The sequence below is a fragment of the Sorex fumeus genome, unplaced genomic scaffold (genome assembly GCF_029834395.1).
Source record: "Sorex fumeus unplaced genomic scaffold, SorFum_2.1 ptg000078l, whole genome shotgun sequence".
In the NCBI taxonomy this organism is placed as follows: domain Eukaryota; kingdom Metazoa; phylum Chordata; class Mammalia; order Eulipotyphla; family Soricidae; genus Sorex; species Sorex fumeus.
This window is the reverse complement of record NW_026606135.1, coordinates 2,995,359-3,022,129: the sequence shown is the minus strand read 5'-3', so window position 1 is coordinate 3,022,129 and position 26,771 is coordinate 2,995,359. Positions and strand designations below refer to the sequence as shown.

Here is a 26,771-nt window from a genome sequence, read left to right as displayed (position 1 = left end):
ATCCCTGAGTACCACTGGGTGTGGCCCAAAAACAAAGCAAAAAAAAAAAATTAAATTGACTTCCTGCAAACATTTCAAACTATATGTAGATTAAAAATTATTAAATGTAGTCAAAAGGTAAAACCAGTTCAAATTTATAAAATGATAAAAACATAAATGGGCTTCATTCTTAAATGGCAAATTTTGTTAACAGATGGATACATGCTGATTCCTCTTTTTTTTTTTTACTATGGTATCACATTTTGTTTCGTTCAAAGAAAAGTGTCTCACTTGATGCACCCGTGAACTGACTGTTCAGAAAAAGGCTTTAATATTTAAAAGGCATCACTGAAGTGTAGTAAGTTGAAAGAAATCAGAATTACTTCCTGGGATAATAAGGCATCTATAAAATATGCAGTATTTTATTGAGTAATAACTATACAGAATAGATAAAATTATTAGATACTGAACTTTTTTGTCTTTACAAGTTGCAAATTGAAATAAAAATCCCAAATCTTGGAAGTCTGCTTTGGAGAGCACATTACTAAAATTGGAAAGAAACCTCAAATCTTACAGCAAATGGATAATTTTATATCTGCTCTGAAATATAAATTTATAATTAGAGGACCCTTTCATAAAAGAAAACAGATAATTTTAATGAAAGTCTTTGTCTGAAATCAATAAAATTCTAGATTTGATATACTACATTTGAATGTATTAATATGTAGCTCTAATTTTATAATTTTTTGATGGTCTTAATTTACAAGAACCCTAAAAGATGAAGGTGAGATAGAGGTGAGTTGGTTTCTACAGTCAGAATGTATGTACATACATAAAATACGTTTGTAAGAGGAGGTGTTTGTAAAGAAAACATATTATACACAAAATATAAATAATTTCCCTTTTAAATGTTACTGAAAATAAAGAACATGATTATAGGCACTTATATTGCTATCAAATGCAGTAATGAGTAATGCACTCCAATAAGAAGTGCTTTTCTTTAGAGGATTCAAGGCATTGGAAGTTCCAACTTTGGATAGGAATCTTCTAATGATAAAAATAATAATTATTCCCCCATACCCATACCCTGCCAAATAAAAAAAGGATATTTGTGGGAGGAAAACAGTCCAAATTTATACACTTTAAACTTCTTTTGGCCTTATATCAACTTTTATGTTAAAAATTAAAGTTGTTGGAAAAGCTAGCTCACTTGAAATGGCTTTTATATAATTGGCGAAACACAGTCAGATAATGCATTTTTAAAGCACAAAACCGACAACCATTACCAATGTCTTCCTGCATTCATAAATTATTTTCTAATTCAAATGGCAGCAGAGGAGTTTTGGTGTACATGTGTGCATGCACACACGTACACATGTACACACACACACACACACGCACACGCACACACACACACACACTGCTATCAAGGCATGACAAAACTATCACAAACTAAGCAGTATCCCAAACAGATCATAATCCATAGGCTGTTTACAAAGGTAGAATACAAACAGATTGAATTTTCTTGGTAGAAGGCAAACTGTATATTTCTCCATCTCTGCTGAATTCATTTATCTTCTTAAGGCTTTCACAGAAAGCACCATTTTATGAACAGGTTAATTCAGTACCCAGAGTTTGACTGGAGACTTAATCGGGATTGAAGTATTGATGCAGTTCATAAAAACCCAATAAAAAAAGGCATCAAAAACCATATTTAAAATAAAGCTGTCCAAATGTAAAGAATGAAGTGTTTAGAAGTTCCCAGCTTGTATTCTACAGAGTACTGAAAGGTTTAATATTAGCAGCCTGTGAAGTTGTAGTGAGGATAGAGTCTGAGAACCAAATTAACTTCCTTATTCTACTCTAATTCCACCCTGTTCCATGGGTGAAAACAGTTTTGAGTCTAGAATGTCTCCTCCTGATTATGTAAGTGTCAAATCTTTACATCTTGGGATTCAACCATCTTGGCAAGTGTCTTCTTGATTCTCAGAGCTGTAAGTCTAGAGGCTGGATTATGGGCCCAGCATTCTGACATCAGTTTCAAAACTGCTCGTAGACACTGAAAAGCAAAGACCATATAATAAGTAGGTAAAATACTTCGCAACAATTACCAACCACCTCCCCAGGAAACTGAGCTCCACTTACTTCGTCACTGTTCCATCGATTAGATACAATTGGCCGCAAACGTTTAACACATACAACCTCACGCATATCTTCGTATGAAGGATCATTAGGTACCATGTTATAATATGGCAATTGGTACTCTTCTACTATTCCTAAAGGGAATGAGAAAACATAATGGGGAAGAACTGGCAGTCAGGAAAAAAACAGAAATCTACTTAGTGACTCTTTCTGAAGGATGGTCATAAGACTGATTCCTACAGTAAAAAAAAAAAAAGAGAGACTAATAATATCCAAGACTAGGAAAAACAGGGGCCAGAAGGAAGACTGGTCAATGGTTGGAAGCTTGCCACAAGTATGTGTGTGTGGCGAGAAGTGGGGGGTGAGGGGGTCGGGGGTCGGGGCGGAGAGCGGAAGGCAGCTAGGATAGAGACGAACCAGTATGACAGTAATAGTTAGAAATGATCACTCTGGACAAGAACTGAGTGTTGAAAGTAGGTAATGGGATAGACATGATAACCTTTCAGTATCTGTATTGCAAACCGGGTGTGTGTGTGTGTGTGTGTGTGTGTGTATGTGTGTGTGTGTGTGTGTGTGTGTGAGAGAGAGCGCGAGAGAGAGAGCGGGAGAGGGAGAGAGAGAGAGAGAGAGAGAGAGATGGGAAGAAAGTAAAGGGGAGAGACTGGGGATGGTGGGATGGGAAGAAAGTAGAGAGAGAGAGAAAGAGAGAGAGAGACAGAGAGAGAGAGAAGTGTCTACTATAGACTCAGGTGGGGGGCAGTGGGGGAACAGGAGGGAAACTGGGGACACTGGTGGTGGGAAATGTACACTAGTGACTGGTGAAGGGATGGAGGGATGGGTGTTGGAACATTATATGACTGAAGCCCAACCATGAACAACTTTGTAACTGTGCATCTCACTGTGATTCAATTAAAAAAAGATGGGGTGGGGGGAGGGGAGACTGACTTCTATATAAAGAAGTAAAAAAAAAACATAGAGCAGATGTTTGCTTTTGCTGTTTAATTTTGGCATGCTGGGGATTAAACCAAGGGCCTCATACATGCAAGGCGAGAATGCTCTAGAGCTGAGTCACATCGTTGGCCACTGATGACCTTTTTTTTTTTTTTTTTTTTTTTTTAGTAAAAACAGGTTTAATTTGAAACTTCTGAGGAAGGAGGGAAGGGGAAGAGAGAAGGAGAGAGAAAGGGGAGAGGGAGAGAGGGGGAGAGAGAGAGAGAGAGAGAAAGAGAGAGAGAGAGAGAGAATAACATGCTATATGGGCTTCTCACTGTAGAGAACATGGGCTTCTCCAGAGTGGAAAGAGAGCCCTGGTACACACCCCAAAGTTAATGTATGAAGGTATGAAAGTCCGCATCTCAAGAGGGGAGACGTATGCTTGGGGACCCCAAATATGCAGCAGCAACACAGGTGCTGGGGCAGCATACGCGCAGGATAATTCACTTTTAAAGAAAAATCCGGATCCTAATTGGAGCTGGGAATATAACCAAGTATCTCTGAAAATTAAAGGAAGGGCCGAAATGATGCTACAGGGGTTAGGGTGCTTGCTTAGCACACAGCTAAGCCCAGTGCAGTCCCACATGCCAGGGGCACTTGCAGGCATGGCCCCAAACCAAGACTAATTAATTAAGGGACAGTGAAACACTCACAGTAAATTTTAATTATCTATAAGCACAATTACTCCCACTAATATATGACTTTTATTTTCCGGTAGAAAGACAAACATGGTGTTTGGAAAAGGGTTAACATTAGCAGCTCTTGACACTGCTGTCCTTTCAAATCTGGTACTTGGTTGGTACCTGGGAAGTTACCTGTACACAAAATAGTACCCTATACTGTCACTGTCACTGTCACTGTCCTCCAGTTGTTCGATTTTCTCGACCGGGCCTAGTAACGTCTCCATTCTGAGACTTCGTTGTTACTGTGTTTGGCATATTGAATACATCACGGGGAGCTTGCCAGGCTTTGCCGTGGGGGCGAGATACTCTCGGTAGCTTGCCGGGCTCTCCGAGAGGGGCAGAGAAATAGAACCTGGGTCTGCCGGGTCGGCCGCGTGCAAGGCAAACGCCTTACCCACTGTGCTATTGCTCCAGCCCAGTACCTTACACACACAAAAAAAATCCATAAATGATAAGGTGGCCCACTGCACAAACAGTACGATTTATGCTGAATACCTGCAATCTTTCTGGGAATTTAGCACTTCCGTACATGTTAGGTAGAAGGTGCCCATGTAACCAACCGTCAGTAAAATCTTTGGGTACTAAGTGTGTAATGAGTTTCCCTAGATGACATCTCACACACTGTCACAATTAGTTGCTGGAGAAATTAAGCACACCCTCTGTCATTCCACTGAGGATTTTTGGAAGCTGGTGCTCACTTTCTTCTGACCTTTCCCCCCACTGTTAATCTGACTTGTATCTTCTCACTGCAATCAATCTTAGCTGTATTTAAATATTTTGCATGTAAAGGTAGATCTGAAATATATCCTGTATATATGCATATTAAAAATCATAGCTTTATGTAATAAATCTTATTTGCAGCGACATGATGAGCCCCTCTAATAAAAGCATCAGATTGGGGAGTGGTCCTGAGGATACCTGACTTACATGACCTTAAAACCACATAACCACAGATGTTGGTTTTCAAACGGTGAATATAACCATAACTAAAACAGACTACCATAACGCCTACCTCCTGTGATACAACGCCGAGCCATTTCCCAGATGATCAGGCCAAAGCTGTAGATATCAGCCATTATATAGGGCTGGAAGTGATTTTTATTCAGGCTTTCATCTAGCACTTCGGGAGCCATGTAGCGTTTGGTGCCCACTCTGGTATTCAAGGGCACGTCAACTTCATTTGTATCACTGTAAGAGAGGACAATGTCCAGACTGAGTTAACAATAAAAGTTTGACTTCTTGTGACCTTTTGCACAAACTGTCTGTCTTTCCACACTCCCTTATCAGAAACCCTTGGAGCTAGGACCAAAGAGGGAACAGGTAGAGTGCTTGCCTTGTACGTAGCAAATCAGAGTTTGGTCCCTGGCACCACATTTGGCCACCCTGAGCACTTCCAGAATTGACCTCTGAGTGCAGGGCCAGGAGTAAGACCAGAGCACCATTGGATATGGCCCCCAAACCAAAAATAACGTGGGGTCAGAGCAATAGCGCAGTGGGTAAGGCGCTTGCCTTGCATACGATTGACATGGGGTTGATTCCTGGCATCTCACATGGTCCCATGAGCACCACCAAGAGTAATTCTGAGCAGCGAGCCAGGAGTAACTACTGAGCTTTCCTGGGTGTAACCCTAGAACCAAACCAAACCAAATTTTTAAAAAAATCCCAAAGGAAATCCATGAGGCTAGTCCATACAAAATGGGCACGATCAACACTATTGTTGTATAGGCTCAGGGCCACTGTCAGAGGAAGTTGGGGCTACCAGGGTTACGCCTAGCAGTACTTAGTGAGACCACGTGGGGACCAAATCTGGGATCTCATACATAAGGCATGTGCTCCCGTCACTTGGGTCACACTGCCAACCCTCTTTTGAAAATTAGCACCCGTGTTTCAAAAAATTATACCTACTGACATATCAAGTCAGTCAGAAGGATAGGTACAGGATGATCTCTCACATGTGGAAATTAAAGATACACAAAAATAAGCAACAAAGGGCCAAAGGCAACATAATAGGAGAACTGATCCACACAAGTGCTCTGGGGGTGAGGAAGTGAGATACTGAAATTATGTGCATGAGAAACCATTATTAATCGTATTATAAATCACAGACTCTGAATAAAAAATTTAAAATATAGCCTTTAAATATATACTAGATATTATAAAAATACCCTCCAATGGATAAAATATCCTATCTGTAGTAGTACTCTTGCACTCATTATTCTGTTTGCAAACTAGAAACAGCAGGAGAACCACACTGACCTATTGAATTTCACAGCCAGGCCCAAGTCAGCAATACAGCAGCTTCCATTTTTCTTGATGAGGATGTTTTTGCTCTTTAAGTCTCGGTGAGCTATTGCAGGTTTCCCTTGAGTCCCATATATTTCCGTGTGGAGATGGCACAGACCACAGGCAGCTGAGTACGCCAACTTGAGCAGAGCCCTGGTATCTAGGGTCGCACACTTCAGAAAATCATAGAGAGAGCCATTTTCATGGTAGTCAGTGATCAGATAGAGCTGTGTCCAGGAGCCTGTGCCTTTAATGTCCGCTGCTATAAAACCTGTTTGATGGGTGGACGACGTTACAGGTTCGTTATTAGAGGTGGCTAGGAATAATCTTAAGTGTTCATTCAGGTTATGAAGAATAATGTGTCAACAGTATCAACTTAATTTGGCCAGGGATGTAGCTCTGCAAGAGAGCATTTCCCTTGCACGTGTGAGGCTCTGGGGGAATCCCCAGAGGAGGGGAAAAAAAGTGAAAATGAAGAATGCAATACAAATTCAGTATGTCGGACAAAAGTCCTTTGAATATGGTTAGCAAAATTTTCGTGATTTAATTAAATAACTTTATAAGACTTCAATAAATATAAGACAACCTTAAGGTTAACAATAAAAATGACAATACAATTACAAAAAAGATCACATGAAACAACCTTGGGGGAAATGTTATCAATACACATAACAATTCTTAAAACATGAAGAACTAAAAGCAACAATATGGAAAGGACTCTTCATCTTAAAAATGAACACTCTTGATAAAGCCCAGAACTTGCAACTAATGTTCCTAAGTTAACGCCCGTCTGCCCACAAATGCCTCCTCACATCTCCCCTCTCAGTCTGTCTCTCTAAAACCTGGCCTCTTTTCCCTTCTCTTCCCTTAGGAAACCGTCCCTGAGAGCTAGGCTGAATAGTGTTCCCTACCTACAGCTCATGTCTACTTGGTGCTTAACTTAGAAATAGGGTCTTGGGAGATACAATCACATTCAGATGAGGTTATACTACGTAAGAGTGAGCCCTAATTTAGTGACTGGCTTTCCTACAAGAGGGGAGAAGGCCCTAGGACCACAGGGACTGCTAAGAAAACTCATCTTCAGCCTACACTTCTGGTCTCCAAAACTCTGAGACGCAAAGTTTCGATGCTTTAAAGTCATCCTGGTTTTGGTGATTTGTTTTTGAGGGCACTAGAAAACCAATGCGAACTCTCCGCCCAGCCTTTCAGGGTGCAGGGCAATACGCAATGCACTTTAAATTAAATGGTAGGGAAATAGTAGCTGAAAAGAAAAGTCAGGAAAGCTAGATGAGTTTATGTACCCAGCGACCATGCTGATCTGAACCTAGGAAGCGGAGATAGTTAAGATTATAAAAAGGCAAAAATCATCTAAATTAGCAATAAAAGACTTGGTTTTCATTATATGAGTAAGTCCAATAAACTAGTTTGAAAGTCACAATTTCCTCAGATGTTAGTGCATAAACTGGCTGGGTGGCATTCAGGATTGGGTTGCATTTAAACTGTATTCTACTGGATCTCAGAATTCGTGTGGCTAGGGGCCTGAGAGATAGCTCAGCGGGCAGGTCTGTTCCATCCCCAGTCTCCCATACGGTCCTCCACACCACCAGAGAGTGATCCGTGAGCACAAAGTCAGGAGCAAGACCTGATCACCACCGGATGTGGCCCCCAAACCAAAGCCCCAAACGAAAAACCCACCAGAGCTCATGCAGCAGGTTTCTTACACTGCGTCCCATGAACCCTGTCAGAATATATACCCACCCGACTAAAATAAACGTGTACCCACCAAGTATATTTTCATGGCGCATCAGCACAGTCTGATAGATTTCAGTTTCTCGAAACCAGCTAGCTTCTTCGGTGGTAAAAAACACTTTGACTGCCACTTTTTCACCACGCCATTTTCCCATCCATACTTCTCCATATCGACCTTTACCAACTTGTCGAACCATCTGGATCTGCTTGGCAATAGTTCGCTGAACCTTCAAAGGAAAAAGCAAAATGGCTTTGACTTTTCTTTTTTTTGAGGCTCAATAAAACTAGGAAAAGTGTGGGCCGAAGATACATTGCGGGCACATACAGAATATATTGGTGTGCATGCATGACTGAGGTGCAGTGGACTGTATCAAGGGCCTCGTATATGCAATGCATATACCACTTGAGCCCCATCCCAGAGCTACTAGGATTTGTATAAATCATCAAGTATCACACTGAGGCAAATATCCTCTCTAAAATGATCTGTGGGAGAAACTTTCCTTTGATTCACAATCTGAAATAGTTCTATTTTATCCAACCAATTTGACACAGAGATGCAAGCTTATTATTGCATCTCTAAGCTTATTATTCTTCAAATTGAGAGTCAAAAGCGTAACTTATGAGCTGACTTCTAACAAGGTCTTCAAACCACATTTTTGTTCCCAGTTTTGCTTTGGATCCCTTACCTGCGCATTTTATTTTTCTTGTTTCACTATTTCTCTTAATCTAATTTCATCTTGCATTATTGCAGCCATCTTCAAAAATAAAGATGTGCCTTGTAATGTTTCTACCACTGTATGAGAATATGTTTTGTATCAATAAGGCATTTGTGTTTATATGACATTTCATCTTACCAACAAAGGTAGTCCAGATCCGCTACCAGAACTTTGTGACTGGTCAATAAGGTCTTTCAATGATTCGCCACCAGGAATAAATGCTTCAACCTGTCCCAAAGTGGGATCATAACAATGCCTGCTTGAGATGCTCCTGCAATAGTGTCTTAAAAAAAATCAGAAAATAATTTACATTAAAATTCAGTTACAATAAAATTAAATATTTCTGATCTTTTAGTTTTGTTTTGGGGCCACAGTCAGTAGAGCTCAGGGCTCGTTCTTCACTTTGCATTTAGAAATCACTCTTGGCAGGGCTTGGGATGCTATAGATCACACCTGCGCTGGCCATGTGCAAGACAAACAACCCTACCTGCTGTACTGTTGCTCCAACCTCTCAAATTAAGTATGAGGTTATCAACAGTATCATCTTTTCTTCGAAAATCATCATGTACAACATTAGTTTGTTGAAGGAGAATTAATCCTCTGTGAAACTATGTACAATGGGAGCTGAAGAGGTAATACAGAAGACAGGGCACTTGCCTTGCATGCGGCTGGCCCAGGCTTGATCCCCACAACACTACATGGTCCCTTGAGCCCTGCCAGGAGTGACCCCTGAGCACTACCAGTGAGGTGTGGAAACAAAAAGTACAACGGAACTGCAGAGAAGAGGCCCTGGGCTTGACCGCATGATTTCCCAGAACCACAGGGAATGATCCAAGCATTAAACTATGCCCGGCCATGCTCAGGGCTTACTCCTGGTTCTCTGCTCAGGGAGCCACTCTTCTCAGGGCTTGGGGGACCATATGGGATACCAGGGATCCAGCCTGGGTCAATCATATGTAAGGAAAATGTCTTACCCACTGTATTACCTCTCCGGCCCCAAGAATTCAAATTTAATTTGTCTGCAAAATTGCTTACGATATATCTCGTTTAGCTTTAATTCATTCTGCCACTATTTTGTTTTCCCCCTCAGTGTTGGGAATGAAGCCAGAGCCTCATATGCTGGGCAAATGTGCTACTCTACTTCTTTACTACATGCTGGCCTTTTTGCTTGTATCTCCAGTTCGCCTGATTTTTTTTTTAATCTCTTTATTTATTATTCTTCTAGTAACAGAACTCAACATACTTCTGGAAAAGATCTCCTAATTAAACATTTAAGACCTATTTTTTTTAATAGATAAATCATGTGGAGTTTTTTGCTTGCTTGTTTTTTTGGTACCAGGGATCTCATTCAGGGATCTCACGTAGGACTTCATATATGGAAGGCATGTGTTCTCCCACTGAGGTAAACATCCCAGACTCCTCCTGTGTATATTGTTTTGGGGGGCGCTTTTCTCAACAAACTACGAGATTTCTTTCATTTGATTTAAAGAAGCATGTCGTATTTAAGAAATCAACTCTTTGCTATAGAGCAAAAGGTAAAAGGTAAAGGCCCTCCCGTTGATCGTCGATTTGCTCGAGCGGGCCCAGTAACGTCTCCATTGGAGACTTTGTTGTTACTGTGTCTGGCATATCGAATACTCTCGGTAGCTTGCCGGGCTCTCCGAGAGGGGCGGAGGAATCGAACTCGGGTCGGCCATGTTGGCCGCTTGTAAGGCGAACGCCCTACCCACTGTGCTATAGAGCAAAGTTTCATTTTATTCTACTTTAATTTGGGTTTGGGGGGACCTGCCAAGCAGGGTTCAGAGGTCTTGGAGCCATTCCCAGTGATACCCAGCCAACTGGGACAGCAGACCAAGGATGTGGTGCTACTTGGGCCCTTTGGTGAATAAAGGATCATTTTTACATAGACAGCATCATAAAGTTTTTTTATTTCTAAGTTTATGTGGAGAGGTCTTCTATATATTGTATATATAGTTTTGGGCTGCGGTACAGCTCAGTGTTATGACATTTCTGCATGTGTGAGGTTCTGGGTTTAATCTGGCACAGGTGTGGGGGTCGGTGGGGGTGGCAGACAGGGAACATACAGTTCCAATTCACTAAATACATGAAATTTATAGGTCCAATCTAGTTAAAATTCATTATTTCGGTATAGTAACTTTTGGTAAAAGTTTTTGGTTTAGGTTTAAATTGAACTGATTTCACTTTTTTTTTTTAATCATATGGCTACCTGAGTCCCATAATTATTTTTTGCTGTTATTGCTGACTTCTGGGCCACACCTGTTGATGCTCAAGGATTACTCCTTGCTCTGTACTCAGAGGAGTTGCTCTGGTGGTGCTTGGGGACCATATGGGATGCTGGGGATCGAACCTGGGTCAGCTGCATGTCAGACAAATACCCTATCTGCTGTACTATTGCTCTGGCCTTGACATATCAATTTTCAAATAATCCATATTTTTTACTCAGTGGTCTGAAATGTTCTCTTTATTATATATTGAATTTCTTTATATGCTTGCATATATATTAATGGGCTTGGCTCTTTACACACCTGATATGCCAGTACAATGGTTTCATCACTGAAGCTTATGCTCTGTCTCCTCTTACAACTCTGCTTTTTTGGTAACTGTTTTCTGAAATTATGACTAAACACAAAAAACTCTGAAGTCCAAAAATGGATAATCAATTGGTTTCTTAGGATAGATTTCAAACATTCAAACACTCAAGGCTGGAGAGATAGTAAAATGGGTAGGGTACTTGCCTTGCATGTGACAACTTGGGTTCCATCCATGACAGTCTCCCCCACCCACCTCCCTATCTATCTATCTATCTATCTATCTATCTATCTATCTATCTATCTACATATATATATAGATTTACATATACATATATATGTATGCACTGAGAGAGAGAGAGAGAGAGAGAGAGAGAGAGAGAGAGAAACATACTCTAAATTTCTCTCCCATTTTTTTGGCCACACTTAGTGGTGCGCAGAACTTACTCCTGGCCTACATTCAGGGATCACTCCTGAAAAGCTGAAAAGGTTCAGTGGATCATATGGGATGCCAGAGACCAAACCTGGATTGCCAACATGCAAGGCAAGAGACCTACCTCCTGTACTACTGCTCTGGTCCTTAAAGTGCGTAAATAAAAAAGTCTTAAGTACTCATGAATATAAAAGCATAAAGTTGGAGTCAATTAATAAATAGTAGCCAGGTCTTATATTTTCAGAAAATTAGTATCTAGCTAAATTAATGGAACACAGTGCAGTGGGTACTTGCCTTGCATGCCGCCAACCTGGGTTCCATCCCCTGTACCACATATGGTTTCCTGAGTCAGCAAAAATGACCCCTGAGCTCAGAGTGAGGACTAAGTCCTGAGCACTACCGAGTGTGTCCCAAAAACCAAAAACCAGATAAAAATAACTAAAAACACATCACCAAAGTACACAGTGTAATGATTTCCTAATTGGGAACGCAGTGCTCAATGTTTTCTGTCACTCGACTTTAAGAACAACTATTTATATCTAGTATTCAATACAATATCTTCTTACAATACAATATCTTCTTACTTGTAACAAAAGCAGCTGGAGAAAATGATCATAGCAATTATGCAGATAGCCATGGAAATAAGCACAACCAGCCAACGAACACTGCCATCAAAAATCGGACCTGAAACGAAAGCAGAGAGGGAAGTAAACAATCATCATGTTTTATTTTAAAATATTAAGTTCTGGAATGCTTGTGTACTGTTAAAGCCAGATAAATAGTTTACTGAGAACCATGCTCATTCGTTAACCTACCTATAACAACAGGGGGCAACGTGGGCTGTAAATACTGATTACATAAATTGGTCCGACAACACTCTATCGTCCTTCGTAGCTGAGCTTTTGGTGAATCCTAGAGGAAAAATAATGATAAAAATTGGAAATGGTTTGATATATTAAGTGGAAAATAAAGTGGCTGGAGACAGTAAAGAAGGTAAGGCGCTTGCTCTGTATGTGCCCAAGCCTGGTTCAATCCCTTACACCACATCCGATCCCCTAAGCACCACCAAGACTCACTCCTGAGCACAGATCCAGGAGTAGACTCTGAGCACTACAGGATGTGGCCCAAACCTGCCCTCCAATTAAACAGATAATCACTGTAGCACTGTCTTCCTGTTGTTCATCAATTTGCTCGAGCGGGCACCCGTAACATCTCCATCGTGAGAATTGTTGTTACTGTTTTTGGCACATCGAATACGCCATGGGGAGCTTGCCAGGCTCTGCTGTGTAGGCGGGATACTCTCGGTAGTTTGCCAGGTTCTCCGAGAGGGACAGAGGAATCGAACCCGGGTCGGCCGCGTGCAAGGCAAATGCCCTACCCTCTGTGACAAATAGACAATCCCCCAGGGCCACAACCAGCAGTGCGCAGGGGCCCGAGGCTATGTGCTTGCGTGCTTAGGAGACCATCTAGTGCCAGAGATTGAACCTAGGTTAGACACAGTGCTAAGCATGCACCCTAATTACTGTTCTTCCTTTAACTAAAGTTTTATACATTCTTTTGGTATACTGAATTAGAAATTGTATTTTTATATTTAAAAGAATTGATTAGGGGCCGGAGCGATAGCACAGCGGGTAGGGCGTTTGCCTTGCACGCAGCCAACATGGCCAACACAGGTTCGATTCCCAGCACCCCATATGGTCCCCTGAGCACCGCCAGGAGCAATTCCTGAGTGCATGAGCCAGGAGTAACCCCTGAGCATCGCCGGGTGTGACCCAAAAGGCAAAAACAAATAAATAATTAAATAAATAAAAATAAAAGAATTGATTATCTATTTGAAATACAAATATATATTTTTATATATTTGTAAATATATAAATATATTACAAGGGTGATTAGAGGCTGCCCCAAAAGCCTCTATCCCTCTCAGAGAGCCTGGCAAGCTACCAAGAGTATCCTGCCCGCACGGCAGAGCCTGGCAAGCTATCTGTGGGGTATTCGATATGCCAAAACCAGTAAATATATATTTGTAATATAGAAATAACCTATTTGAAATATAATTTCAAATAATCAATTCTTTTAAATATAAAAATACAATTTCTAATTCGGTATATCAAAAGAATGCATAAAACTTTAGTTAAAGGAAGGATAGTAGCAAGGGTACATGCTTAGCCTTGTCTAACCTAGGTTCGATCTGGCACTAGATGGTCTCCTAAGCATGCAAGCACAAACCTCGGGCCCTGGGCAATGTTGGTTGTAGTCCTGGGGGGTACCAAACTGCTCCAGGGGGGGTCTAGGTAATCCCGGATCTGTGGGGCCTGATTATTCTGCCCCATCTTCAGACCCTTTCACTGAGCCGCTGGTTCAGCTGAACAGTGCAGCGTGAACATTCGGGCACTGCCTGGCAGCCCGCCCCCCCTACCTCTACCAAATATTTTTTGGAGCAAAAACAATTACTGAGATACTGTGCGAAAATAGTGAAAATCATAAGCTAGTTGATCATAAGGGGGGGGGAAACCTACATGTGTGTGGGAATACAGACTATAACCTAGATGAAGTTTTATAAGTATTTCTGAATTACCTTTTTGGCTGTGCTAGAGATCAAACGCAGAGCCTTGAACACATAGGCAAGTGCTCTACCACTGAGTTCCATCTCTAGCTGCTTGTAAGTATTTTCCACCAAACTCTTGGCCTAATTTTTTTTGCAGACGAGGTAAGCCCACACTGGTGGTGCTCGAGGGACTGCAGAATGCAGAATGCTGGAGAGTGAACCCAGGGCTCCCACATTCATCAGCTCCAGCCCCCTGAGCAATTTCCTCAGTCCAATTTTGGTCTGCCTCATCATACTAATCCGTTGCTTGTTTAAAAAAGGAAGTATTCTAAAGTCATGAGCTCATGGCTCAGCATTTCTGAATGCTTCTCCTGCAAGCAGATGGTCATGAGTTCAAATGCCTGGAGTCCGTGTGTGCCAAGCGGAAGCCTCGTAGCTTTGCTGTCTGTGATGCCAGGTGCTGCAAGGGATCTCTGACCAGACTACAGATGGGCTTGCGAGCACCACAAAAAGGTGTACCCCTCCCTGCATGTACCACAACTAAAAACATGTGTCAATGCCACAGTTATGGAGTCTGAAGTCAGGAGAGCATGTGTGTGAGTCAAACAGAGATATCCAGCAAGCACACACCCATACCTTGGGCGTCTCAGCTGAGAGTGTGAGAACACATGTGCAAACACCATGCCCCAGGGTGAGCACAGCAGCACTACAGCCCCAGGGGCGACCCCAAACAACCATCACAGCTAACAGCGTGCACACATCAAAGACAGGCATGTGTGGAACCCCTGCTTGCTGCCACAACAACAGCAACAACAATGAAGAGAAAGGGGAGGAAATAAAAACAATAACTGTTTAAATTTAAAAAGAAAAGGTCAAAAGCTCTTTTCATATTTAATTAAAAAAGACAGTCTGTTTTATTACAGCAATAACGTAGCAGGGTAATGATGATCTTATCGTAACCCCGAGACTGAGATGCAGAAGATGTAAGATTAGTGACGAGTGTCCAAGTGCAAAGAAAAGAGAGGCAGTCAGGTAGTAGATGCTCAGAACTGAGGACTGAAAGAACTGTTTTGAAGTTAATGAACCTGGAGTGGAAAAAGCAAGCCGCATCATTCCTGGTGAGGAAAATGGCAAAATATAAAAATGTTATTAAAAAAATTAAATTAAAAGATTTTAAACTGCCAGTTTTTCATTGTTTCTTTTGTTAAATTCATAAAGAATTTACTTAAGAAAGGGGAAAGCAGGGAAGCTTCCAGATTATGAGAAGGGTTTTGTTAAGGATTCACAAGGTTTTTTTTCCCCCTCCTGAAACAAAACAATGTCCTTGAGAGATTTTTAAGAAATCCTAACCAGGGGCTGGAGCGATAGCACAGCAGGTAGTGTATTTGCCTTGCATGCGGCTGACCCGGGTTTGATTCCCAGCATCCCATATGGTCCCACGAGCACCGCCAGGAGTGATTCCTGAGTGCAGCAGAGCCAGGAGTGACCCCTGAGCATTGCAGGGTGTGACCCAAAAAGAAAAAAAGAAAAGAAATCCTAACCAGATATAAAATATGCCACTAACTATCATAAGATGAACACCAAATAAAAGAGAGATAGTATAGTGGGTAGAGAGTTTGCCTTGTACATGGCAGATAGGGGTTTGACAACTGGCATCCCATGTGGTTCTCCGAGCACCACCAGGAGTGATTCCTGGGTGTAGAGTCATGAGTAACCCCTAAGCAGAGTCTGGTATAGCCCGAAAACAAATGAACCAAAAAGGTTGTAATCATTAGCAATTATGTGTGAAGTTTTATTTGATTGAAAACAGAGCATCCAGCAACTTAACTTGAATATTGACATTTTGGTACTACTTGGGAGAACCACCAATCTAGACAGATGATAAAATCAGGACTGAAGATTCTATTAGGGGCCGGAGAGATAGTATAGCAGGTAGGGCACTTGCTATGGACTCAACCAATCCGGGTTCAATCTCTGGCATCCCATATGGTCCCCCAAGCACCACCAGTAGTAATTCCTTAGCATAGAGCCAGGAGTAACTCTTGAGCATCCCTGACTGTGACCAAGGCACCAAAAGGAAAAAAAAACAAACAAACACGATTCTATCAGAATAATCTGGAGGATAGAACAGGGATTAAGGCACTTGCCTTGCACGTGATACTATTCACTAACCACATGCAGATGTGGTGCCAACCACCACCAGGGGGCACTCCTGAGCACAGAGCCAGGCGCAGCCCCCAACAGGGCTAAATGTGCCTTCCTCCCCGCCTTCCAAAAACCCTGCAGATTCTGTCAGGGAAGACAGGTCAAGAGTATTGCTTCTTTGCTATATCGATTATTTATAATTTTCTGCCTTTTCCTCAGGTTTACTTGGATTTACTTGGATTTATGCTAGCAGTTTACACAGATGAAATAATCTCAAGAAAACTTAACTGAAGGATGAAAGAAAAAAAATACAGGTGAATAAGTAGTGCAAAGCATCTAAGTTTCAGGAAGGCTAAACCTCAAAAAAGGCACTTAAGGCTTTACTCAGAGAAAATGTAAAGAAAAGTCAAGAAAGGGTCTCTAGCAGTGCGAGAATCCCTACAAGTAACGTTTGTTTTGCTAACAAGAAGTAGGCAACAGAGGATAAAGAAAATTTCGATTTCGTGTTTTATTTTATTTTTTTTACTGAACCGCAGTGAGATACAGTTACAAAGGTGTTCATGGTTGGGTTCAGTCATATAATGTTCCAGCAGCCACTCCTTCACCAATGTATATTTATTTCCCACCTCCAATGTCCCAGTTCCTCTCCCGCCCCTGGCCCCCTCTGCTGCTATGGCAGGAGTGTGCACCCAGCAGTGCTCAGGGTGTACTCCTGGATCTGCACTCAAGGACTCCTCCTGGCAGGCTCAGAGGACCATAACCGGGTACTTGGGATCAAACCTGGGTTGGCCATGTACCAGGCAAATGCCTTACCCGCTGTACTATCACTCTGCCCCCCTCTAGAAGTAATTTTGGACTGACCCCAGTTGCGATTGAAGAATATGTCAGAAAACTCTATTTTACTACCAAGGGCCATTTGGATATTTGTATCATCATTGCGGGTCATGCAACAGAGACAGATGGCTATGGGCTGCTGACAAGAATACTGTTGACAAGAAGCGTGCCTGTCTGTCCCATCAGGTACCAAGGCCAGACCAAATCATTCTGCAGGCCTTCTATGGCCCTAACATCATAGCCCCCCATTGACACCATTTTTACCTGTGACCCCCTTGAATATCTGGGTCCCATAGCATCTATATAGTCCCTGGCTAAGAAATGCTGCTCTAACCACCGCTTTCTTTGACATGTTTTGACAGGTATTAGGAGAAAACCAGGACTCCCTCCCCGAAAGAAAGCCCACTTTTGTCCCATCATAAGTGACTTTCATATTAAAGAGAGTTCAGATTACTCCTTATGGTTCAAAGAGAGGCCAGAACATAGATTTTTAGTACTGGCAGGAAAAGCATCACAGATCAGATCAGGTTGTTACTGGAGATAATAGCGAGTACCTGAATCTAAGTACATAGATGCCATGCACTGTGTGAGGGCTTCTAACATCAGCCAAGAGGCTGAAACACACAACCTTCCAAGTTACTACCAATCCTGAGAACTTCTCCTGGGGGCTGGGGTGGGGAGGTGGAAATCAGCGATTCACAAGGCGATTCACAAGGCTCTGCTCGCTTTCTTTATGGGATGCAAATCAAATCTTACCTTGCACTGAAAATCAGATCCTTCATATTTCATACAACCCGAAGCTAATGTGGTTTCTCCCTGTTCATCTTCTTCTATGATGGCAAAACAATGTCCATTAGTTCTACAAGAAAAGTAGGTTAAAAGAAATAAGTGATACTGTCACCCCAGAAAGAATTAATTAAATCTGAGTCTGAATGTGAACGCCTTGATTTTTTTAAAATTAGAATTGCGGGGGCTGGAGTGATAGTTCAGTGGGTAGGGCATCTGCCTTGCATGTGGCTGAGCCGGGTTGGATTCTCGGCATCTCTGAGCACTGCCAGGAGTGATTCCTGACAGCAGAGCCAGAAAAAGACCCCGAGTATCTCCAGGTGTAACCCCAAATGCAATACAATGAAATAAAATTAGAATTACACTCACGTGTGATTTACTGGAAACACCACATGGGTTTCAAAGCAAATTAAAATTGTTGAACCAGAGAGACAGTCCAGCGGTAAGACACTGATGTTGCAAGCAGCCAGGCCAGGTTTCACCACAGGCACTGCCTGCAGGAAGCAACCCCCGAGCACAGAACTGGGAGATGCCCAGGAGCAATGCTGAGGGTGGCCCAAACACAAACAAAAATTGAATAAGCAGTACTGTGATGCCACAGCCTAGCCCGAAAGGTATAATTGAAAACAAAAAAGTCTTATGTCAGTTGGAAAAGACTTCTATTAAATAAGTCGCCCAAACAAGAACTATCACAATGTAACTTCTCTTTGTTAACCATGGTCAAGGGGTTATGAACGCTGGCTTATAAAAGTCTATGAAATAACCAGTTTTGTTTTGGGGACACATCTGCAGTACTTAGGGGAGGCTCCTGGCTTGGTGCTCAGCCCTGCTGGTACTCTACCACTGAGCTACATCCTCAGCCCACCTGCTTTCTAATCACTAGCTACTACATTTCTTTCAAAAGGGGATTCTAGGACCAGGAAGATGGTTCAGAGGGCTGGAGTGCATGCCTTGCATGCTAGAGGTCTGGCTTCAATCCCGAGCACTGACCAGTCCCCTGACCACTGCTGGGAGTGACCCAAACACCAAAAACGAAAAAAAAAAACAACAAACCAAAAAAAAAGTACAGAATTATCAATTTTCTGTGAGGAGATAAGAGGGGTGAAATGGTGATATAATTGATAGCTGAGCTTTTATTTTGATTTACTAGCCACTGATAAATAGCCCATGAATACCGGACAGGTATCATAGACAAATTTGATGAAAAAATTAGCGATGGCTATTGGGAAGCACTGCAAGCATTGCCTACATACAGTAGACCACCCACCGGTTACAATAAAGTCAACAACCCCCAGGGAATGAACAGTAAATAAGGCATGATAAAGCATCCTATGGCTTCAGGAGTACACATTTTACATCACATGATTTCAAGTTTCTGTAAACTTCTGTGCATTATATCTGGTCGCATTCAGAAAATTATTAATAAAGTATAAAACAAGGCACTGACCTTTATCATTACAACAGGGACATGATTAACAGTAAAACTAAGTATTTCAAAGAACTTTTTTGGGCTGGTAAGCTAATTTTTCAATCTTTCCAAAGAATATGGAATAGGAATAATTACATGATCCTATATAAAAGGTCTAACATAAAGTACATAGTATAAACTTTAGCATAAAGTATATAACCAAGTAGGGAAATTAAGAGGATTACGTAATACTACTTAAATGGAAAGCCTCTTGTAAAAAAAAAAAAAACAACAAAATTAGAGCCAGAGAGTTAGTATAGGGTTAAGGCCAGTTGTCGTATATGCAGCTGACCCTGGCTTGACCCTCAGCACTGCACGTGTCTCCTAAGCGCTGACTAAAGTCAGCCAATGCTGCTTTGGCTGCCGTGCCACAGCTCATACGATTTTGCCACTGATATATAGACCAAGAGTAGCACACCACATTTGATGGGGTGTAAGGTTGAAGACAACCAATCTTGACCCAAAAAAAAATATATATGTATATATGTATATATACACAGATATTGGCACACAAGACTCAAAACTCTAACAACATGTTAATGATCTCTAATACAGGGACTAAACGGTTTCACAATGAGATACAACAATTTTCACACACTTTCCTCTAAGGAAACTTTTTGGGAGCATTTTTAGTCAATTATTCATAACAAGCAATACTGTCACTGTCACTGTCCTCCCGTTGTTCATCGATTTGCTCGAGTGGGCCCAGTAATGTCTCCATTGGAGACTTTGTTGTTACTGTGTTTGGCATATCGAATACGTCACAGGAAGCTTGCCAGGCTCTGCCGTGTGGGCGAGATACTCTCAGTAGCTTGCCAGGCTCTCCGAGAGGGGTGGAAGAATTGAGCTCAGGTCGGTCATGTTGGCTGCGTGCAAGGCAAAGGCCCTACCGCTGTGCTATCACTCCAGCCCAACAAGCAATACAAGATAAATTATTCAGCATCTGCTTTTGGGTCAGGCTTGGGTGGTGCTGGGAAAATTTGAAATAATGGGATGGGAAGGTGTAATGGTGGTGGTACTGGTGTTGAAATATTGAATGTAACCAATTACTGTAAACAACCCTTTGTAACTCAAATTAATAAAAAATTCAAAAAATTAAAAATGTAAAAGACCCTCAAAAACAAAGTAAGCCCTGAACAGAGCTGAGAATAGGTCCTAAGCATAAAAATATTGTGGTCCAAACCTCAAACCCCAAAAGAAAAAAAAAAGATGTGTGTTATATGTCTAAAAAATATTTCAACGAAGGTAGATTCAAAATGCTTTGAGTGAATTTTCATGTAGGTATGTGTTGTTTTTAGTTTGAGGAGGAGGGGGTAACCTCTAAATTTTCTACAATAAACTATTGAGGAAGGGGCCGGAGCAGGTACACAGCAGGTGGGGAGCTTGCCTTCCATGTGGCTGACCCGGATTCAACCCATATGCTCCCTCAAGCTCCACCAGGAGTGATCCCTGAGCACAGGGCCAGGAGTAACTCATGAGCACCACCAGTGTGGCCCCAAAACAAAAAAGGAATCACCAAATAAACTAAAAATATTGAACAAATATCAAGTTCCTATTCTCTACTTTAAAAAGCTATATTACAATTTATTCTAAGAAAGTAGCCATTAATCACTTAGTGGTAATAAACATTCCTTTGAACAGAGTAAGAAGCTTTTTGGCTCTTGGACTAGATACTATATAAAGTTAAAGGAAAAAGAATAGAAAATGCAAACAGCTCTTAAAATAGCACTAAGTGTAACCCTATTCTTATAACCCGAAGGACTGTATAAAATACTTACATGCATGTGTTATTAATAGCATCGTCTGGGCAGTGTCCTGAGCAGTAGCACTTTAAAAAAGGCAAGGTATCCTCTGGTGCTAAGGTTACTCCGTTTTCTGATTTCTTCTGGTCGGAGTCCGGTTTCACCCCAGTTCCATGGAGCATACTATCTAGATTCTGCCCTGTATTCAAAGATAAAATGTGTAAAGCAACCATTTCTGATAAGCTAATTCTTTGATTTCAATTTTCAACAAGGAAAAGATTGAGCTTTCTTATCACAGTGACTGAAGCTAATGTGCTAATTAAAAACCAAATTTCAAAAAGGCAAATCCTTTTGGACTGCTAGATTTTTAATGAATACCTGATCAAAGAGACAATGAAAAAATAAATCCACACAATTAACACACATCTACTAATAATCCAGTATGCACAAAACTACTATCCCATGTACTGCAATCCGTAACAATGTCACAATTTTTGTACTAGGGAAAGGGTACAATATGATCATAACTTGCACGAAGGTACAAAGTGGGAAACAATTTCAGGAAAGGCTGGGATTACTGCCAACCATTAAAAAATAGAGCATTTGGGGCCCGAGGATGGTAGCTTAGCATTAGAGTACTTGCCTTGCATGTTTGAGGTGCTGGGTTGAATCCCTGGTGGGGGTGGGGACAAGAACAAAAACAACAAAAACCGCTACATGGGTTGGAGAGAAAGCTCAGTGGTCAAAGGCACACGCCATGCATGCACAAGGACCTGAATTCGATCCTTAGCACATAGCCCCCAAGCACTGGTGTGGGTAGCCCTCGAGACCCCTGAGCACCAATGGGTGTGGCCTTAAGCAGCAATGCATCCAGTCGGCCTGAGCACTGGACTATTAGGAATGGCCCAGATGCCAGGCCACTGTTTGGGAGGTTAAAATCAAATTAACACTATTAATAAAATAATAAGGAGGAGGTTCTTGGGCCGTAGGCCGGGTGAAGGGGACAGCTGCAGTGTGCCTGTTTTGCGAGCCTTAACACAAGAGTTGGATCTCCAGCACTGCCCCGCGTTTGTGACCTCGCTGTCACTGCTATTTTTAATCACCACTGCCCCCGCAAGTGTGCAATCCTCAGTATGCTAGTTCATCCAACAAAGAGAAGGTGACCAAAGCAGGCAGCAGAACTAGCAAGTAAGCACTGCAACCAAATGCGTGTTCCCTGGAGAGCAAAGAAACCAAAGTGTGCCCAAGCACCAAGTACCAGGATGAAGTCTCTGAGCACTGCAATGACATGCGCAGCCATTCAAACTCCCACAGTCAAGTTCCTAAGCACCACAGCCAAGTGCATGAGACCCCTGATCACCAAAGCAACACTGCCACTTCCAGCAAACAGAGAAGAAGGAGGGTTAACAATCAGTTTTTTTCTTTTCCAATTTTTAAAACATTATTCTTTGCTTAAACGCTTCAGTTCACGCTTTGACCAGCTTAAAAAGCAAGCCCTTTATCTGTGCCACTTATGTGACCCTGGAGCTACAAAGCACCTTGGTTTAGACTTGAGCTGCTTGAGTAAGGGAATTGTGAGAGTGCGAGACTAATCACATTATCTGGTGCCTCTTACCTCAAGGTCACTGGTTCAAATCCAGACCATTCTGCCAGAATCTGAAGGTTACTGGAGGGCTATGGCCAGCTTAGAGAAATAAAACTGTACTTTTCCTGAAAGTCTAGTAGTTTCAAATGACAGGGAGAGCCATATTTTTTTTTTCTGGTCCCTTTTTTTTAAATTTTTTTTTAATTTTTAGTGAAACACCATGAGGTACAGTTGTAGATTTATAATTTTTTGTGCTTGGGTTTCGATTATACAATGATCAAATACCCATCCCTCCACCAGTGCCTATTTTCCACCACCATGGATAATATCCCTCCCACCCCCATCCCTCCCATCTCACCCTGCCTCTGTGGCAGGGCAATCCCTTGTGTTCTCTCTCTCAGGGAGAGCCATATTTGGGACTTAAATATTACGGGCTTATAAGAGTAGAACAGAATTACAACGTTTTAGTAATTCCTTCCTCTGAATCAGCTGAAATTGATTAAGACTATTCCATACAGAGGAAATGAAATGTAGAGACAAAAGGTATGAAATATTAAGAGAAATTATGTATTATTATAAACATTTAAAAAATAAGTGCTTTAATGCACAGTGAACGTGACTTTAAATTTAGTCAAACTGGAGAGATGAACCACTGAAAAGGAAAAACAGTAATACATTATAGAGGTTGGAGAGCACATGGATTACACCTTACATGCTACTGACCCTGGTCACAACCCCGGCACCACATGGTCCCCTGAGTATCACCAGGTGCCCTGCCAGCAGCCTAGACAATCCCCCACATTGCAGAGCCCAAGCAGCATCACGTCTTTAGACCCTCACACTAATTTTCAGGCCCAGTTAGCTGAGAACTGCTTAGATACGAGCCCAGGCCTCCAGAACATTTCCTGGGACATCCACCCAAAACATACATGTAAGTTAAAAAAAAAATTATACATATACATATATTGGGAACAGGAAGGTAATTGTTGCTAAATAAATTTTAATGACTCCATACGCTAAAATTGGAGGTAGTGGTGATTTGGGGTCACACCCAATGGTGCTGAGGGATCACTCCTGGCTCTGTGCTAAAGAGTGATCCCTGGAAGTGCTCAGGGGACCATCTGCAGTGCTGGGGATTTGAATCAAGGTCCAGAGCAGTGGCTGATGCCTTACCTTCTGTATATATCACTGGCCCGCCTTAAATTTTAATAAGGTCCTCACAATCCTCTAAAATGCTAAAGAACTTAAAAGTTCTCATTGATGCTAAGAACTTGGATTGTAGCTCAAGGTACAGATAGTACAGGGGTTAGGTTGCATGCCTTGCACACAATCAACTGCGGTTCAATTTCCAAAAGTGCATGGTCCGCAAAACCGTCAGGAATAACCAGCACAACCAGCAAACACATAGCCAGGAATAGCCACTAAGCACTGCCAAGTGTGGACCAAACCGCCTCCCCCGCCCCCGCAAACTCCCAAAACATCAACTGTAAGGGAACAGTTGGGAGATGCTGAGAGGGAAGCAGGAAAAAATCCACCAAGAAATATGGATTCTGGTCTACTGTTGTCCAGTTCAGTCAGCTGGATGACCATGGACAAGTTATGTCACTTCTCCAGGCCTCCTTCATTTACTCAGAGTGTAGAACTAGAGGGCATATGAGTCTTTAACAATTTTAAGATCTTATTTCCAAGGCTGGGGAGACTGTACAGCAGGTAAACTGTACAATTGCCTTGCATGCGGCCAACCTGGGTTCAACTCCCAGCACCACATATGGTTACTTGAGCACTAGCAGGAGTGATCCCTGAGTGATCCACAGAGCCAGGAGTAAGCTCTGAGTACCCCGGATGTGCCTGCCCCCCTCCCCAATCTTATTATAACAATAGAAGGAAGTTCAATTTAACTATAGAAAACAAACATCAAAATTACATGCAATTGATTTTTAATAAACTACTTGCATAAAAGAAGAATTACAAGTGATAGAAATAACACCGAGAAATCAAGGATCCAAGTCCTAATTTTCATCCACAAACCACGAGTTATTCCATGCCCCCCTCCCCCCCCCACACTTGGCAGGAGTCAGGTGTGGGGCACCTATGTAATGCTAGAGACTGGACCTGGGTTTTTTGAGGTGCAATGCAAGCGGGTTACTTGCTGTACTCTCTTGGGCCTGTAAAAATGTTGATTATGGCTGGATTCAAACTGAAACCTCATAACTGAATAGAGGACTTAATTAAATACAAAACACTGTGGACGGGCAGGAGAGACAGGAGAGTGGGCAGGGCTCCTGCCTGCCCTGTACTAGGGTTTGATCCCCAGGACCACATGGTTCCCCCAGTAAAAGGATCCTTCAGCACGGAGCCAGGAGTAAGTGCTGACCACCACAGGATGTGGCTCCAACCACATATCCCACGGCCAGCTCTACCCCCAAAAGAAAAACAGAAAATAACCAAAATAAAGAAAAACAGAAGTAAGATTTCAGGCATATTCATGTTTTAAATAAAAAAGCCAAAAGATATTTACCGTCAATATTTCTGATTATCATCAGAATACTGAAAGCAGAGTATTTGAAATGGTAATATGTGAAGCCAAGGTTGAGAATAAAGATGTTTAATAAGTTCTATCTAAAGTTCTTTTGCAAAGCAGTACTGCCTCTCTGGTTTAAAATACTGTCCTAATTAAACCATACAGGAAAAAGTTCATGCGTAAATAGAGTCCATCTGATCCTACGAGTCATCACAATAACTTCCTGTTTGGAAGTCCCAAGCTGTGAACACACAACAGTAAAATTTTAATACTGGTCATAAAACGACAGTACTCTATGAAAGTTTTCAGTATTCCCACACAAGTCCACAGACACTTGAAGGCTTTTAACAATGAAATAATTTTTAACTTAAAGTATTCTTTGTATTTTAAAAAAACAGGAATTTTATTAAGTGAGGGGGAAGGAGGCCTTGGGAGTGGGGGAGTTAAACCCAGGGATACTTGGTTAACCAGGCCAGAGGGCGGAAGGTTAGGGTCACCCCTGCAGTGCTTGGGGCCATGACTGTTATGCCCAGAGGTGCGAGGGGTCATGCAGCCTGGGGATCCACCCAGAATCAAGACCAGTATCCTAAGCATATGCCCTTGACCCTGTTGCTTTCTCCCTGCGGGAGACAGCAATTCTGAATCTGAGTCTTGAGTACCTATCATGGCCGACAACAGGCCAGGTATTTATTTTATACTTTATTTCAGAGGCCAGGGGAGTAGTAGAAAACTATTAGCATCCGCAAGGGCCTGAGTTTGATCCCCGGCACTGTGCGGCCACCCAAGTACCACTGCTGGGCTGGGCCAGCCGAGCCATCACTGGGAGAGGCCCCAATTAAAAGTAAGAAAACAAATATTCTTTATCTCACACAGTTGCATATGATCATGCATATCTTATAGATAAGAGAACAGACTCAGGGGCCAAGGACAGAGTATAATGGCAGAACGAATAAAACAAAGCCAGGATGGAGGTTAACAAAGGAAAAGAGGACTTGGGGGAGGAGGGGATGGAAAGGGGATGGATATTAAACTACAAGGTGATGTATGGAAGACTCGACTTGTGGTGGTGATCAAAAAGTAGTACAAACAGATGTCCAATGTAAAACCAGACATCGCAAACAATGATATAAAACAGTATTGCTTCTGAAAAAAAGAAACATACTGAAAAAAAGGTAAGATTACGATTACTTAAGTGAATACTGACTTACCTTGAACATGAGAAATGATGACCAAGCAGGCTCCCAATAATCTGATGTAAATACACAGATGACTCATTGTTTAATTTTAACTTTTCCTGTAGAGTAACCTTTAATAAGTGGTTCTGTTATGTCACTAATTACAATGACATTTATTCAATGGGATTTTCTTGTAAAAGATCTCAATCATCTGACAATAACTTCAACTTCCACTGCTTTCTCCCGACTCCTGAAAGAAAAGAAAAACTTTTTTAAAGTTATGTATTTTGGGGTATTATCTGAAATAAGGTAAAATAATTATCCAAATATACCCTTAAACAAATAAAATACCTTTTAAAATTAAAAGCAACTTTGTTAAGGAGGGGGGAAAGGCACTTGTATTCCAAATGCTTAATCACTTTAGTAGCAGGTCATCACCA

The 26,771-nt window shown here is 41.8% G+C and overlaps 1 protein-coding gene across 1 annotated transcript; it reads right to left on the bottom strand.

Annotated features, from left to right (window-relative positions):
• Positions 1-385: 385 nt before the first annotated feature.
• On the bottom strand, positions 386-26,583 carry BMPR1A (bone morphogenetic protein receptor type 1A). Its single transcript, XM_056130468.1, has 11 exons — positions 26,365-26,583; positions 21,087-21,249; positions 17,811-17,913; positions 12,343-12,439; positions 12,112-12,211; positions 8,684-8,828; positions 7,864-8,056; positions 6,054-6,351; positions 4,810-4,985; positions 2,125-2,255; positions 386-2,038 (listed from the first exon to the last, which is right to left on the bottom strand). Exons 1-11 carry the CDS (start codon positions 26,429-26,431, stop codon positions 1,913-1,915), a joined length of 1,599 nt encoding a protein of 532 aa, XP_055986443.1. The 5' UTR covers positions 26,432-26,583; the 3' UTR covers positions 386-1,912.
• Between the last annotated feature and the right edge of the window lie 188 nt (positions 26,584-26,771).

What these genes read in the sequence shown, in the direction of transcription:
- BMPR1A (XM_056130468.1), bottom strand. Translation starts at nt 26,431, where the DNA reads ATGAGTCATCTGTGTATTTACATCAGATTATTGGGAGCCTGCTTGGTC. An exon ending in GTTGCCCCCTGTTGTTATAG is followed by an intron (nt 12,212 to 12,342) that starts GTAGGTTAACGA and finishes CTTTCGTTTCAG; the next exon opens with GTCCGATTTTTGATGGCAGT. An exon ending in ATCGATGGAACAGTGACGAA is followed by an intron (nt 2,039 to 2,124) that starts GTAAGTGGAGCT and finishes TTTGCTTTTCAG; the next exon opens with TGTCTACGAGCAGTTTTGAA.